This window comes from Anabrus simplex, chromosome 1 (genome assembly GCF_040414725.1).
Source record: "Anabrus simplex isolate iqAnaSimp1 chromosome 1, ASM4041472v1, whole genome shotgun sequence".
Lineage (NCBI taxonomy): Eukaryota > Metazoa > Arthropoda > Insecta > Orthoptera > Tettigoniidae > Anabrus > Anabrus simplex.
In genome coordinates, this window is record NC_090265.1 from 1,235,530,329 (window position 1) to 1,235,548,198 (window position 17,870).

General features: G+C 41.8%; 1 protein-coding gene across 3 annotated transcripts in view; it reads right to left on the reverse strand.

Moving 5' to 3' along the window:
* LOC136858225 (N-acetylated-alpha-linked acidic dipeptidase 2) overlaps positions 1–17,870 on the reverse strand; it is a 277,870-nt gene that overhangs the window by 138,768 nt on the left and 121,232 nt on the right. The window contains exons 1-2 of one of the 3 annotated variants that reach the window (XM_067137611.2): positions 12,128–12,618; positions 5,023–5,167 (exon numbers count right to left, since the gene is read on the reverse strand). The exons of the other annotated variants lie outside the window; for them this stretch is intronic. Coding sequence (XP_066993712.2) covers positions 5,023–5,167; positions 12,128–12,245 — 263 coding nt within the window. The 5' untranslated portion in view covers positions 12,246–12,618. Of the gene's footprint in view, positions 1–5,022; positions 5,168–12,127; positions 12,619–17,870 lie in introns of those variants that run through there. 3 annotated transcript variants of the gene reach the window in all.

Sequence of the window (17,870 nt, forward strand, 5' to 3'; positions counted from 1 at the left end):
GATCTGGAGAGGTCAGCACGATATGGAGATGAGGGAAACAATTCATTTTAGTTAGGTTCAGACAAGAGACATCAATGGTCCTGTTTCTTTGTTCGTCCGACATGGTCACCCGACTCATAACTTGAACCCATTTGTCTATATCCTCCTCTTTAATAAACGTGGCACCGTCACCGTACTGAGTGGTTCGGGCGGTAGAAGCGCTGGCATTCTGAGCCCACGCTGGCAGGTACCATCCTGGCTCAGTCTGATAGTATTTGAAGGTGCTCAAATACGCAGCCTGGTGTTAGTAGGTTTACTGGCACGTAAAACAACTCCTGCGGGGCAAAATTCTCGCACGTCGATGTCTCCAAAAACTATGTAAAACCAATACTATTTTATTAATAGATATGGCAATATTTTCTCGTCTGTTAATCGCATAAATACACTTTGGTGGTTAATGGGGATATTAGAAAATAAAGCTATATGAAAAGGAAGACAATGCAATTTGTGCAATAAAAGCATGTACGTGGTGCACCTGCTAAAAGGCTGAAGAAATAAATAACAATTAGGCGAAAAATACATCAATGAGAAAAATATACCGTATGAGATCTTGTTAAGTTATTCAACTGAAAATGGAATATACTAGGAAAAGCAGTAATATTATTCAACATCACACGAATGTGGGAAGGGAAATCCAAGGAAGGTGGCGAGAAAATAGACATGAAGTAAGCAGTGATGACATGAAATGGAGGAGGAATACCCGACTCTATAAATTACTTAAAGTCTAGGAAATAGGTTGATAATAACAATGGAGCGTGGCCTCCGGAGAGGCCTGGTGCAGATCTTTCGATATGACGCCGTATAGCCGACCTGCGAACATGGGGTCCCACCTAAGATTAATTTTAATGTTGAAGCTGGCATAAACACCCAGTACCGAAGTCAGGGGAAGTAACCAATGAAAGTTAAGGTCGGCGAACCGGCCGGAAATAGAATCTGGAATATCTTGGACCACAGGCCCGAATGTTAACCATTTAACCACGGAGCCGGACAACAGGTCAATGAGAGAGTCATGACACACTGTCCAAAAGACTTAGCGGAACACGTTTTTGAACGTATGCCATACTTACATAGAACCATAACTGTCAACTAGCAATGCTACCAGATATACCTGTATTCTTTAGAGGTAAATTACAGAGTAAGACATCATTCGATTCTCATTCATAGTTACAAAAACTCAATGTCCGAACAGTGCCAAAAATAAAGTGGGAATAGCCGCTCCTCCACTCATCCCGTTTGGTTTTCTTCCGAGTTTGAGAGTTTTAGTATCGTGTATGCCCTCCGTAAACATTTATCACAGACTGAGACCTACATGGCATACTCTATACAAGTCTCCGGAGGTCAGTTTCCATTCTTCAATGAGAGTGTGTGGCAGATACTGGAGAGTCTGTGGCGTAACAGGACGAACACAATCACGTCTGTCAAGCATATTCCACGTTCTCAATGGGATTCAGATCGAGACACACCGCTTGGCCTTTCCATGACGTGAATGTGAAGCCTGTTGCCCGCTACTTGCGCCCTGGCACTGTCGTGCATAAGAACGAATTCAGGGGCAACACAGTATGAAACCACCACCACGTGGTCTAACAAGATCTGGTTGATGGACTCCTTGGCGATAAGGCGGCCACGGACAACGACAATATCTTTCGGTTATCGACACTAATGCCACTCCGCTCCATCACAGAACTTTGTTCGAATCTGTCCACTTCCTGTACAACATTTGGCAAATAACACTCACCTGGGCCTCTTCATACAAGGACACGGCCATTACTTTGAGTCAGGAGAAATCGTGACTCGTCTGAACAACACAGCTCTCCAATGGCGAAGTTACCAATTGGCGTGGTTGCAGGCGAATAGAAGAGGAGCTCCTTGATATTACTGCGTTATGCGCGGCACTCGAACAGGTCGTCTGGATCGTTAAGTTCCTATCACGTAACCTGCGCCTTACAATCGGAACAGATTTCGTGACTACCCTTCGAGGTTCTATTGTAGTTCTCTGGCACTGGCGGTACGATGACGCACCGCAGAAATGACCAGATACCGGTCATATTTTTCGGTTGTGATACGTCGACAACGTTGTCCAACCCTCCTGGCGAACTGACCTGTCTCGTATCTATTCCATAACGGAAAAATTACGGACAGAAAAACATAGAAGTCATCGACAACACGACGGATGGTCCACGTTTCATGAGTCATAGTGAATGTTCTTGCAACTTGCACGCACGTGCTCAAAGGTACACGAATAGCGAACTTCAGTCGGTTTGCCTCATTACGGCTCGACACACGGGTATTCGCTCTGTTTTGAGAGGTATGCTGGCACTGCATTGCAGTGCACTACCAACCACCGATACAGCCAAACTGTAGGGCATATGGTTTCTGCTCTGCTTAAACAAGGTCTCAGTCTGTGCAATAAGGCCACTGTTACTAACTGTGTCAAGCGTACTGTATCATACATGTTCAAAAACATGTTCCGCTAATTCTTTTGGACAGTATATATCGTATTTTAATTAATTTTATAATATTTTATTAATGGGGCGAGATTAGCGCAGTGGTTGGATTTCGACCCAACATCCGAAGTTCGAACCCTGGTGGACACGAAAGAGTCACGGTGTTTCCAGGGATTCCAGAACTAGGATAAACGGAAGTAAGTTATTACCAGTAAAGATTACAATAAATAAATTATCCCTTCCCAGTGATTCTCCACGATTGAGAAAAATTCAATTTTAAAGCACTATTATTTTCCTTCTTTCTTCATTTTTGCTATTAGTTTAACGTCGCACCACCGAGCTCGATTGCTGCAGCCGCTTATGTGCGGCCAGTATCCAGTATTCGGGAGATAGTGGGTTCGAACCCCACTGTCGGCAGCCCTGAAGATGGTTTTCCGTGGTTTCCCATTTTCACACCAAGCAAATGCTGGGGCTGTACCTTAATGCCACGGCCGCATCCTTCCTATTCCTAGTCCTTTCCTGTCCCATCGTCGCCATAAAGCAAAAAAAAAGCGCACCAACTTAGACGGATCTTACGGCGGCGATCTGATAGGATTGGGAAGGAAGTGACTACGGCCTTGACTAAGGCACAGGCCCCGGTGTGAAAATGGGAAACAATGGAAAATCATCTCTAGGGGTGCCGACAGTGGAATTCGAATCCACCATCTTCCGAATGCAAGCTTACATCAGCGTGGTCCATACCATGCAACCAACTAGCTTAGTAATGAAGTATTCTAATTTTACAAATGCTATAATCCACGTGGTTAGTGAAATAATATTAACTAGCAACGTTCATGGACCACCATGTTGAAGGACGTAAGCATGCCAGGGCATTTACTGGTTCACGAACCTTCACACTGATACGAGACAACACAGCGGAAGGCCAGTATTCATTCGTCCGATTTTAGTTAAAAAATTGCAAATACAAAGTAAATGTAATTAAAATCTTGTAATGTATTACTATATTGTATTCATAACCTGTTATAACAGTACTAATAATTTCGGAGATCAGAAGAATGCATATGGCCGGTGAGGCACGAGGTGAAGGGGTTTCCACCAGCAGAGCCAGTGACGTAATCGTTACCATAGCATTCCCCTGTACTACCCAGACGACTTCAAATTTACCTTTAAGGTACCTTTTCCTAGAAGAGACTCCAGTGACAATCGCTCCGCGATCATGATAACATGCAAACTCAGAGGAGGAGTCCTCCACGATGATCGCTGACTGGCTATCGCGGGGCGATCATCGCTGGAGTCGCTTCTAGGAAAACGCACTTTTACTGGCAGCTCTTCGCTCTTGTCAGTTGTAATCCAGGTGTTGCTATTGCGTGCTAGGTTCGTTCGTATTCCTTTCTCAGTTGTTGCCATTTATCCGATGTTATTGTTCTTGCTCTTAATTTCTCTTATTATGTCTGTGTAACTGTTTTGTAAATGTCTGTCGTACGAAAGAAGGGAAAGACAATTCACAGTGAAGCTTAGTGAAGTGATCAGAAATATTATAAACCAATGTGATGAGAAAGCTTGGTAATAGAGAGTAACTTGGGGGCTGCTAATTACAGCTTATCTCATTTTCATTTCTTCAGTACGGTATTTTGTGTCATTTATTCAGTCTCAAACTGGCCAATCAATTAACTTCATCGTCCGTATGTTCGCATAGTCTTCAAAGAATTTTTCTGAGCACCATATTGATAACCTTTACACTACCCCACTCTAATAATTTGCACTTATTTATCTGAGGATTTTTTATAGAAAGTGCAAGCTTTATTATTCTCAGAGAAGCATGCATTGTAAAGTGATACTTATGAACTATGTTATTGTACTGAGACATATCTCAACACTGAGACATATTATTACCTGTAATTTAGAATTGTCTTGATATGTTACTTGTCTAAGAATCGGTAATCGCCACAGCACTCATCGTCCGTTTCTCTCTCCCTGTACCGGTTCGTTCCGAACTGCCTGATTTTGCTGGCTCTGTGGGCTGCTTATCAAGTGGTTCTGGGTACCCATACATGGCAGAGTTTAAGTTCTTTCATATCAGGATTTCGTTGATTGTTATAAAACCTTACATTGCAAGAAACTGGAATTATCTGAAAACGTACAACGATGTGTAAAAGAAACAAATTTATGTATCGGCTGTTTCGCAAGCGTGTAATTTCTTCCGGTCTCCATTAGTCCGCAATTTACTTTGCTTTATTTTATTACCTCCTTCGAGATACGATCACTATTTCGCGTTAAGGTAGTGTAATGCGTAATGTCTCAAATTGAAACGTGCAAGGGAACATGTCCAAAATCTCTAATACAGGGTTACAGGGATATACTGAGGCTTGAGGTGAGGGGGCGTTAAAAAAGGCCAAACAGCACAACGTTCGAAGTAAACGTTAAAAGCCTATGGCTATGAGATCATAATTCAGATATACCATATAACACAAAACACATGCAAATTGTTAGCGTTAGTATGATTAGATATCAGGCACTAAATATATACACAGCAGCCTACTTGAGATATCGCTGAATGCTGGAACTCAGAGTTTCCTGAATGATGAACTGCACTTCATCAACCGCATTTTCCCAATCGTTGGGTTTATTAGAATGAGCTTTCAGCAACTGCTCCCGATCCCAAGCAAAGCGACCAAGAATAAAACCTGTTCAGGTGAAAAGAAATGTCATAGAATAAATAAACGAGAATATACATTCACAGTACCTACTTTAATACATTATGGCAGTGTGATGGACCTTTAGAGACAGCAGCAGCATCAGTAGCAATACTTAACATACAGCACACACAGAAATATCTCTATCAGAACGATGATATCAACGTAGTGATATAACAAGTTAGAATATTTAACGTAGTGGTGGAGGTCGTTGTTTTAAGGAGAAACAAACAGATCAGCTGCTCATTAGTTTCCAACACAAAGCAGGGGGGTGGGGGAGAAGACTTTCTCTCAAAGAATAGGGGTGTTGCCGAAAGAAAAAAAGGGTTGTGAAGACAGAAGGATGAAATGCTCTATACCTAATACCTAATGATAAACTTAGCCTGGACGACACAAGTCACTGAAAAAAATGCCAGAAGCAGCTACGGCTGTGTGTTCGTCACAAGTTTCACAATTCGTGATACCATGGAGAAATATCCTAGTTGTGGCAGTAACTCTCAATACAGCATTGCAAAATCCCCGACAGATTTATAACCGATAAACCTTTCAGGTTATAGGTAGAGTTTATCCGCAGATATCCGCAAAGTTAATGCCTTGGCGGATGCAAACTGTATGGCAGTGCGGATAATTTTCCTGATAATTTCTAAATAGTGAAGTGTATTGATTTTAACTCATGTATACTCTTATTTTTGTTTGTGGTTAGGCGATCTTTGACATTGGTATGGGAAAATGGTGATATATAGAGCCTTGAAACCATAAAGCTGTAAACCTGACCTAAGCCTAAGTGGCCCTTACCCGCAATTAATGGAAGGAACAATACATCAGTAGTTATCGTAAGAGAAAACCCCTCATAAGCGTGTGACTGTAGGGGTTCTGGTGCTACGTATTAGGCCTGTTGTATTATGTTAACAGATCTATACCTTGGGTGTAATATACTGCAGTTAAATATTTACAACACCCGCGGATGCCCATTCGCGGATGCGGATGAAGGAAGTGCGGATGCGGATAATATATTGTATATCCGCGCAGGGCTCTAGTTATAGTTACTCTTAAACCACTCCTGCTGACCTACTCAATTTCTATATATATTCAGGTCTGCTCACGTTCCCAGAATGGCAGCAGCCATTTTAAGACTATAGAGCTCTATTTTCTGGCGTCTGCATGTTATCCACTGCAATGAGATTGAAGTTATAATGGATTGTGTCGCTCTAAATTGTAAAAGTCACTCATCTTAAGGAGCTAGATTTCCGAGAAATAAGAATAGGGGTGTACAAAGAGTGAAGAATTGCCGACGTGACAAGTGGCAGCCAACACAACATTCCCAGCTATGCGAGGTTAGTATAGGCCTAACTTTGCTTGATAAAAATAATGTAATAATCACCCAAGTGTTATTAGCTGCCGTTCTCGAAGGCCCAGGTATGATTCCCGGTACTTCCAGAGATTTAAGAATGGCAGAAGGGCTGGGACTCAAAAATGATACATTCAGCTCAACTCCTTTGGATGTACATGAAAAGAGCAGCAGCACCTCGGGACGAGGACATCAGTTTTGCTAGCGTACTGTACTTTGGTCCACGAGGTCCCAGGTTCGATTCCCGGCCTGGTTGGGCATTTCAACCATCATTGATGAATTCCGATGGCTCGGGAGTTGGGTGTGTGTGCGCCATCCCCACCATTAGAATTCATCATTATTTTGTATATTTTTTATAATTTGCTTTACGACGCACCGACACAGATGTCTTAAGACGACGATTGGATAGGAATGGGTTAGGAGTGGAAAGGAGGCGACCGTGGCCTTAATTAAGGAACAGCCCCAGCTTTTGTCCGGTGTGAAAAAGGGAAACCGCGGAAAACCATACTCGATGCTGCCGACAGTGGGGCTCAAACCCACTACCTCCCGAATACAAGCTGATAGTTACGTGATCCAAACCGCGCAGCCACTTCTCGGTTCATTATAAGTAGGGTCCCATTTTAAAAATAAACGCGCAGGTCGCCTATAAGGTGTCAACTCGAAAGCCCTGCCCCACATGTTTGTCCTAGACTATGTAACATGTGGAATGTATATAAAAATATAATATTTAATGTAGTAATACATAAACAGTTGTAACAACGATAATGCAATGCATTTATCAATCAAATGGATTGCAATAAATGAATGCTCTCTCCCCAGTTTCAGGCGATCCGGAACTAGGGGATGGGAGTATTCTATAATATAGGTAGAGCCCTGCACGGATGCGGATATCCGCGAAGTTAATGTCTTGGCGGATACAAACTGTATGCCCGTGCGGATAATATTGCTGATAATATCTAAATAAAGACGTTTATTAATTTTCACTCAAGTACACTCTTGTTTTTGCTTGTGGTTAGGCGACCCTTGATATTGGTATGGGAGAATAGTGATATATAACGAGCCTTGAAATCATAAAGCCGTAAATCTGACCTAAGCCTAACTAGCTCCTGTCCGCAATTAAGGGAAGGAAGGAAGGAACAAAGGTCAATATGTCGGTAGTTATCTCGAGAGAAAATCCCTCATAAACCTGCGACCAGGGGTTCTGGTACCAGGTGTCAGGCCTATTGTATTATGTTAACAGATCTATCCCTTTCAATACGTTGTGTGTAATATACTGTAGTTAAATATTTAAATTATCCACGGATAACCATTTTGCGGATGCGGATAACCTTTCGCGGATGCGGATGAAGGAAGTGCGGATGCGGAACAGATGCGGATATTATTTTGTATATCCGCGCAGGGCTCTATGTATAGGGTCTATCTGCTGCCAATTTTTGTGCGAGTATCGGTAACAATCCAGGTATACTGGTCAGCGTCCCTGATTTCTACGCGGGCGTTTGCGGTTCAAGGAGTACCAGCCCCTCATTTTTTAATTTTCATTTTTTATTTTCATGCCCCTTTATTTTTCCTTTATCTGCTTTATCTTGGCCCATTCGAACCAGAAAATGCGCAGTAAGCAGGCCTATGAGCTGTATCATAGACTCGTTTACTGTCGCCCCGCCTTGCCACTCGCGGCCTGGCATATCTTCACTGTTTTCTATTACTTATATCACCTCAGCTTCAGTTAGGAGATGGAGTAAAAGTGAAACCGTTTTTGTTTTACAACAAAATCGGTTTAAAAAGCGCTGACAATGTGAAATGTGTTGAAGTTGGAAGTTTTAATTACAACGTTAATTGTACAAGCCTGTCACATTTTTCTTGGCAAGTTCATAAATCACTCATTTTCGTACGACAAATCAGTTTGGTTTATGTCACACCGACAAAGATAGGTCTTAATGGTGACGATGGGATGGGAAAGGCCTAGGAGTGTGAAAGAAGCGGCCGTACCCTAATTAGGCCTAAGGTACAGTCCCCGCATTTGCCTGGTGTGAAAATAAGAAACCTTGGAAAACCATCTTCAGGGCTCCCGACAGTAGGGTTTGAACCCCCTATTTTCCGGATGCAAGCTCACAGATTCGCGTCCCTAACCACACGGCCAACTCGCCCGGTATATATGATCTTAAAATACGTTATGAATGAGGCATTTATTAGATCGTGGACACATTTCTGTTTTGTAATGAGTGGAGTATTACACGTCACATGTTGTAACAAATATTAGTACCGTACTCGTCAATGAATACCAGCGTTTGTAAGTCAATTAAATAAAGAGAAAAATACAAAGGAAAACAAAAGCAAAAAGTGCGGGGCTGGCACTTGTCCGAAACCCAGCTGTGCTACAGATACTCGCATGCAAACTGCCAACACGTATGCAGGCTATTAAATTTAAAGGACCATTTTCTCGTTAAATAACAGCCAATGGCACATACCTTCGGACACACATCTGTTTACTTTTGGCATAGGTAAATCAACCTCCCATAGAACGAGCAAGTGGCCGCGCAGTTTGCGTCGCGTAGCTATCACCTTGCATTCGGGAGATAGTGGGTTCAAGCCCCACTGTCAGCAGCCCTCAATAAGTTTTTCCGTGGGCTGTATCTTAATTAAGGTCACGGTCGCTTCCTTCCCACTCCCAGCCCTTTTCTATCCCATCGTCGCCATAACACCTATATGTGTCAGTGCGACGTAAAGAAAAGAAAATTACAACCTCCCATATTTTGAACGAAATCGGTCACTCTGTACAGTCGCCTCCACTTGTGTGTGTGTGTGTGTGTGTGTGTGTGTGTGTGAGAGAGAGAGAGAGAAAGAGAGAGAGTGTGAGTGAGTCGCCACGAATTTATCAATCAATCAATCAATCAATCAATCAATCAATACTGATCTGCATTTAGGGCAGTCGCCCAGGTGGCAGATTCCCTATCTGTTGCTTTCCTAGCCTTTTTCTAAATGATTTCAAAGAAATTGGAAATTTATTGAACGTCTCCCTTGGTAAGTTATTCCAATCCCTAACTCCCCTTCCTATAAATGAATATTTGCCCCAGTTTGTCCTCTTGAATTCCAACTTTATCTTCATATTGTGATCATTCCTACTTTTATAAACGCCATTCAAACTTATTCGTCTACTAATGTCATTCCACGCCAACTCTCCGCTGATAGCTCGGAACATACCACTTAGTCGAGCAGCTCTTCTTCTTTCTCTCAATTCTTCCCAACCCAACATTGCAACATTTTTGTAACGCTACTCTTTTGCCGGAAATCACCCAGAACAAATCGAGCTGCTTTTCTTTGGATTTTTTTCCAGTTCTTGAATCAGGTAATCCTGGTGACGGTCCCATACACTGGAACCATACTCTAGTTGGGGTCTTACCAGAGACTTATATGCCCTCTCCTTTACATCCTTACTACAACCCCTAAACACCCTCATAACCATGTGCAGAGATCTGTACCCTTTATTTACAATTCCATTTATGAGATTACCCAAAGAAGATCTTTCCTTATATTAACACCTAGATACTTACAATGATCCCAAAAGGAACTTTCACCCCATCAATGCAGTAATTAAAACTGAGAGGACTTTTCCTATTTGTGAAACTCACAACCTGACTTTTAACCCCGTTTATCATCATACCATTGCCTGCTGTCCATCTCACAACATTTTCGAGGTCACGCTGCAGTTGCTCACAATCTTGTAACTTATTTATCACTCTATAGAGAATAACATCATCTGCAAAAAGCCTTACCTCCGATTCCACTCCTTTACTCATATCATTTATATATATAAGAAAACATAAAGGTCCGATAATACTGCCTTGAGGAATTCCCCTCTTAATTATTACAGGGTCAGATAAAGCTTCACCTACCCTAATTCTCTGAGATCTATTTTCTAGAAATATAGCAACCCATTCAGTCACTCTTTTGCCTAGTCCAATTGCACTCATTTTTGCCAGTAGTCTCCCATGATCCACCCTATCAAATGCTTTAGACAGGTCAATCGCGATACAGTCCATTTGTCCTCCAGAATCCAAGATATCTGCTATATCTTGCTGGAATCCTACAAGTTAAGCTTCAGAGGAATAACCTTTCCTAAAACCGAATTGCCTTCTATCGAACCAGTTATTAATTTCGCAAACATGTCTAATATAATCAGAAAGAATGCTTTCCCAAAGCTTACATACAATGCATGTCAAACTTACTGGCCTGTAATTTTCATCTTTATGTCTATCACCCTTTCCTTTATACACAGGGGCTACTATAGCAACTCTCCATTCATCTGGTATAGCTCCTCCGACCAAACAATAATCAAATAAGTACCTCAGATATGGTACTATATCCCAACCCATTGTCTTTAGTATATCCCCAGAAATCTGATCAATTCCAGCCGCTTTTCTAGTTTTCAACTTTTGCATCTTATTGTAAATGTCATTGTTATCATATGTAAATTTTATTACTTCTTTGGCCTTAGTCTCCTCCTCTATCTCGACATTTTCCTTGTAACCAACAATCTTTACATACTGCTGACTGAATACTTCTGCCTTTTGAAGATCCTCACATACACACTCCCCTTGGTCATTAATTATTCCTGGAATGTCCTTCTTGGAACCTGTTTCTGTCTTAAAATACCTATACATACCCTTCCAATTTTCACTAAAATTCGTATGACTGCCAATTATGCTTGCCATCATTTTCGTATGACTGCCAATTATGCTTGCCATCATGTTATCCTTAGCTGCCTTCTTTGCTAGATTTAATTTTCTAGTAAGTTCCTTCAATTTCTCCTTACTTCCACAGCCATTTCTAACTCTATTTCTTTCCAGTCTGCACCTCCTTCTTAGTCTCTTTATTTCTCTATTATAATAAGGTGGGTCTTTACCATTCCTTACCACCCTTAATGGTACAAACCTGTTTTTGCATTCCTCAACAATTTCTTTAAACCCATCCCAGAGTCTGTTTACATTTTTATTTACCGTTTTCCACCGATCATAATTACTCTTTAGGTTCTTTCGAGGGACAAGTACAAACGCTTCAATCAGACTGACTTTAACAGAGGTTGACCATGACGTTTTAAAGAAACAAACAAATAATAATAATAATAATAATAATAATAATAATAATAATAATAATAATAATAATAATAATGTCTACCCCTTAGTACAGTTTCGCGATCGGGGTCGAGGATGAGGTGAGATGCAATTATATGACATGTTGTTGCGGCCGGATGTCGCCAACCTGAATTTAGGAGCTAATAAAGATGAAGTGAATGATTAATGAAACTGGGTTAGGAGGTGGGAGAAATCGGCTGTGGCCTATGAATATGAACTGCCCCGGCATTTGCCTGGAAGTGAAAATGGGAAACCATAGAAAACCATTACCAGGACACCCAACGGTGGGGTTCGAACCGAACCTACTCGTCTCGTCTCCCGAATGCACGGCCACTCTGCTCGGTAATAATAATAATAATAATAATAATAATAATAATAATAGACGCCGAGGTGCCGCAATTTTGTCCTGACTTGCATCAAACAAAAGCGGAGGAAAGGGGAGAAACTAAACCGGAAGCTGAAGGCCATACTTACCGCTAATAAAAGTCATCAGGCCCATAGTAAACATCGCCGAGCAGCACAACCTCTTGCTCACGAAGCCGAATGGTACAGCCGAACTAGCACTCGTCTGAAGTGACAGCACACGATGCATGATGGTATCCTCTTACTCTAGCTCCGACTGTTAAAAACTTCTATATCATACAACGAAACATAAACATGAAACTATGTCCAATCTACGTTCACAAGTCGTATATAGCCTATCATAATAAGCGGAGAATTGTCTGAAAGCTTGCTCATTTGATTTAGAGAGAGCGGAAACAAAATATACAGTATGCACTTTCACAGACAAATATAGAAATTCTCTTTTTGAAATATCTTACTAACAGAGCGTTTGATAGGCATAGAAATAATTAATTTGTTCTGAAAATAAACGCAACGTAATTACTCTCATAGCCAGCAGGCCTACGTAAGATGGGAAATACGAACACATATGATCCGAACACAGAACTGACCCGCACCGTCTGGCTTCCTAAAAGACACTACTGACGAGGAACGCGCGTTGGTACCATGCCAAGACGACGGAGATTACAAAATGTAAGAAACACGCGCTGGTAACGAGCTATCACCTTTAAAATTAATCTTCTAGGCTCTATGTTGAATGGCGGTAAGTTGTAGAATAGAGGCTTAGATCTAAACATGAATTAATCTGCATTATATAACTATTCTATAACTATAATATTTTTTGGAAGTTTCTCAGCCTTTGGCATGAAGAAATCATCCATGCCCTAAGCCTTTCCACGTTGTAGGCTTGAGAATCTTTGGTTATTTGCTGCGTGGTAATAATCGCTATTATTGTGAGGAATGAGTAAGGGTAATTGCAGTTACTTGTGCCAAGGCTTGGGATAGAACCACGGCACCTACAACAACAACAACAAAAACAACAACAACAACAACAACAACGGTAAAATCCACACATTTTCATGGAATGTATCACCAGGATCAAGAAAGTCGTCGTCAGTACAGTAATTGGAACCCTAGAGCAGCAAACGATATTAACTTTGTAATACTTTAACATTTATTCAAATTCTCGACCACGAAAGTTGACCCAGTATTGATCGACGTTCAAAAACGGAAACAGGTAACTTCAACATGCCTAGGGATAGCCTGAGGCGATTAACTATGCTGATTATATTTCCACGGATTCCCACTGTACTATACTTTTTCCCCATTACGAATTCTCACTATGAAGACAAGGATGGATACACATGTCGTTTTACAGAGGATTTTAACAAATCAATATGTACTATTGGGTGCTGAGATATTTCTCTCACAAAAACCAACTTTCGCAGACCAGGGATAATATGGAATATATTTACGTTCAAGCAGGATATATCAACTCCCAGATTTATTTTACCTTCAAGAAATGTTTTAATATCTCCAAGATTTTTCTCAATTAGTCTTTAGTAATCTCTAATATACTTGGGTACAAATAATCAAACTTTTATTACCATCTTATTATTATTATTATTATTATTATTATTATTATTATTATTAAGATGCCCGAATTCGATTCTGAATCAATCCTTTTAAGCGACAGTAAATCTAGTGGCATGGTGTGATACTGTAGAAATGCAGTTCCCGTAAACGCATCTCTGCGCTGGGAATCGAACAACAACCGTAAGCAAAGTAGGTTAGGGACCAATCACGTATGCCATGCAGTTGGTCCAATTATGAGCGATTCATAAAATGAATAATGGGTAATAAGAACAACCAGCACCACCACCACGTAACATTCGAACGGGACTTCTGAAACGACGCTACCAAGAGACCTAAGCACTTATTTGGACGTTCAGATTCTGTTATCATCAAAAGAGACAAACTAAACTCCAGCGAAGGTTGACGATTTAGCAGCACTGTTACTAAATAATGTAGATATCAGCATGTTGAACACGGAAGGCCACGTGTTTTTCTAACCTTCTGTAAAGGGTGGAATAAATGCGATAAAAGAATGGTAATTGTTACTAAAAAAAGGAACAGAAAATAAAAACAGCTACCTGAACGTGAAATGTCATGTTTTTTCATACTATTGACAGCGAAAAGCCGAATAAAGAATCGGTATCAATTGATGCGGCATAAGCCCAAAAAACTGTAATGAAAGGGTCATTAATAATTTAACAAAACTTCGGTTAACACATAAATGGCTAGAGCTTAGGTTTTTAACTGTCCATAACTTACATACCTATATCTTATACGCAGTTCAAAAAGAATAGGGGAACATGTTTTCGAACGTATGCCATGCTCCACAAAACAATACCTCACATCCAGGTATATCACCAACTAAACCTTTATCCTTTACCGTTGAAATACGAAAGAACATCGATGGATTCGCGCTCATTTTCAGAACACAAACGGAAATGTCTAAATAGGGGCAAAAACAAAGTGATGGGTGGATTTTCATCACAGTTCGAGAATTCAGTATGGTGTATGTCCTCCACGAGTAGTTATCACAGCTTAGCACCTACGTGGCATGCTCCGTGTAAGTCGACGGAAGTCACGTTGCGGTATCAGGCCCCATTTTTCAATGAGAGCCTGTTCGAGGTCCTAGAGAGTCTGTGGTGGAACAGAACACGGACGAACACTTCTGTCAAGCCTATCCCACACATGCTCGATGGGATTAAAGTCGGGACTCACTGCTGGCCAATCCATCTCTTGAATGTCCAGTTCTCGCAAGACAGTTCTGGTGATGCGCGCTATATGAGCCCTGGCATTGTCATGCATGTGTACGAATTCAGGGCCAACACCGTATGCAGCAACCAACACATGCTGTAGCAGTATCTGCTCGATCTACCCCGCAGCGGTAAGATTACCACGGACGACGACAAGATCCGTACGACCATCAATACTGATGCCACCCCACACCATCACAGAACCTTGTCCGAATCGGCCGCCTTCCTGGACAACATTTGGCATGTACTGCTCACCACGGCGTCTCCATACACCTTGACGTCCATCACGCTGTGTCAGGGGAAATCTGGACTCGTCTGTGAACAACACAGGTCTCCATTGGCGAAGTTGCCAGTTGACGTGAACGGGCAAACAGAAGGCGAGCTGCGCGATGTTGCTCCTTTAAACGCGGCACTCGAACAGGACGTCTGGGTCGTAAGGACACTTCTGTTAACCTGTTCCTTACTGTCTGGTCAGATACCGTGATTCCAGTGACCCTCCTGAGGTCTTGTTGCAGTTCTCTGGCAGTTGCTGAACGAAACCGCAACGCACAGATCGTGAGATATCGGTCATCCTGTGGAGTTGTCATGCGTCCACGACCTTGTCCAACCCTCCTTGTGAACTGGCCTGTCTCATTGTAGCGATTCCACAAGCGGTGAATAACTGACGGAGAGACATTGAGATCCACAGCAACACGACGAAAAGTCCATCCTTCCTGGATCAAAGTGACGGCTCTTGCGACTTGACTCTCGTTAAGATGTTTCATGGGATGTGCTGGTTGACATACTCGTACAACAAGCTCAAATGACAGCCGCTGTAGGTGTACCTCACAATAACACACGGACGCACCTCTATTCACTTTGTTTTGAGGGGCCACCTGGCAGTATAATGCACGGCTACGTCTACATTTGACATACTCTGAGTAGCTAAGGTCTCAAGGTATGCTGTACGACCATTGGAACCCCATCTATCAAATTAACGTTCACATACCGGACGTTACAAAACACGTTCCCCTAATTTCTTTAACTGTGCGTTTGCGAAATAAGCACATCACTGAACTTACCACTCAATCCTTTATTTTGTTACTGGGTGAAAATAATATTAATTTAAAAAAAATGAAATTGCAGTTGGTTTCTCCGTAATTACGTTACGTGTCGGAGACGAAATGGATAATATTCGAAGGACGTACCAGTTCAACTGACGAAGGCCAATGGCACGTTGTGGGTAAAACACTGCACATACACACGATAGTTTTTATGAAACTCTTACTACAATATTTAAGCTTTTGAAAACCGAATACAGACCTTTAACATATTTGGGATGGACATCTTAGCGCATCATGTTGGTTTTACGTCCCATTAAGTACTTCTTTTAAAGGATTTTGGAAACGTCGAGGGGCTGTAATGTTGTTCTACGTGCCAGTAAATCTAATGACAGAAGACTGTCGTATTTAAACACCTTCAAATACCATCGAACTGGGCCCAAACCTGCAAATTTGGGCTCAGAGAGTCAGTGTTCTACCGTCTGATTAACATAAGAGATTAGCGATCTAACCTATATGAGAAGGTAATTATTTAGCAGCTCTCCCTGTGGAAATGGAAATGTGACGGCCAATTAATAATGGACTGAGGGCCAGAATACAATGAGGACCATAAGTACATACGATACATATCTTTATTTTCCAACCATAGTACATACAATCGGGTTTTTGGTAATAAAGAGAATAAGCCACTACTACCCACTACTCTCCTAAAACTAATATCTACTTCATGTACTCAGTATCATCCCACACATGCGCAGATAGCCAGCACCACGTGCAACATTCTACCGCAACTACAAGCTACACTAATCACTTAACTACCTTATCCTACTACCTAAGACTAACTTAAAATAGGTGGCTGGTCGCGGCACCTGCCCTGGTAAGGAAACCGGCCATCCAATCCGTAGACACCGCCACAAGCCCCGCCTCGTGAGGCCGGATACCGGACCTCATAGGGCCCTTGCTGACAACGTGTTTCCTCCTATTCCTTGGGTGGCAAGCCACATGTGGCGGAAGCCAGTCCAACACGTGGCCTCCTACACTCTTATCTCCTGTCCAACCCGATGTACACGGCTCACCTTTCCTGTCCAATTGACAGCGCACTTCCTTACTCCTCCTTTTTTCCACGTGCCGACATGTTTATTCCAACCTGATCCTGCTCACATACACACTCAATCCTAATACAAAGTCCAGTGAGGGCCATACATGAGGGCCAAGCAAATTAAAAAATAACTGTAGTCGAAATAAAAGTACAGGAATAGCAATTCATCAGCATATTATTATTATTATTATTATTATATATATTCGTTTACGGCCATTAGAGACCACGTTAGATAACAATTACATGTTTCTGGAAGCCTTCCTCACAGCCCAGAACTTCAGCATCCTCTCTCTGGCAGCCTGTCTTCTTTCGTCCGTCCACCCAGGTTAAGTTTTGGTTCGTCATGGAATCCCTGAAATCTGTCGATCACTGACCTAAACTTTGTTCGGTTTGAGATGTCTTCCGAATTTAGTCCCACCTGTCTGAGATCCTTTCTCACCTCCCTGAACCATTTGTCCGACACTTTAGGTCTGCTGTCTAGTATTGTGAAAATCCTTTTCGTTAGTCTCTTCTCATCCATTCTAAATAAATGCCCATAGAATTTAAGTCTCCGTTTTCTCATGGACTCAGTTAGCCTTTCATTGTCTCGGTAAAGTTCTTCCCTTCCTCGCAGCCTATACTGTCCATCCACAATCTTTGGACCCATTATTTTGCGAAGGATCTTTCTTTCAAATTTCTCAGCTTCTCTCAGTCCCGCTTTTCCTGTCATTTGGAGGCATTCACTAGCATACAGACATTCCGTTTTAATCACTGTATTGTAATGCTTAGTTTAGCTCGTCTGGAGATGGTTTTCTTTTTGTATATAGGATATGTCCTACGAAAAGCCGCAGCCATTTTCTCCCGCCTGGTGTTGTTTGCTTCTCTTTCATTTGTTTTCAATTGCACTATTTCACCCAAATACTTAAAGCTAT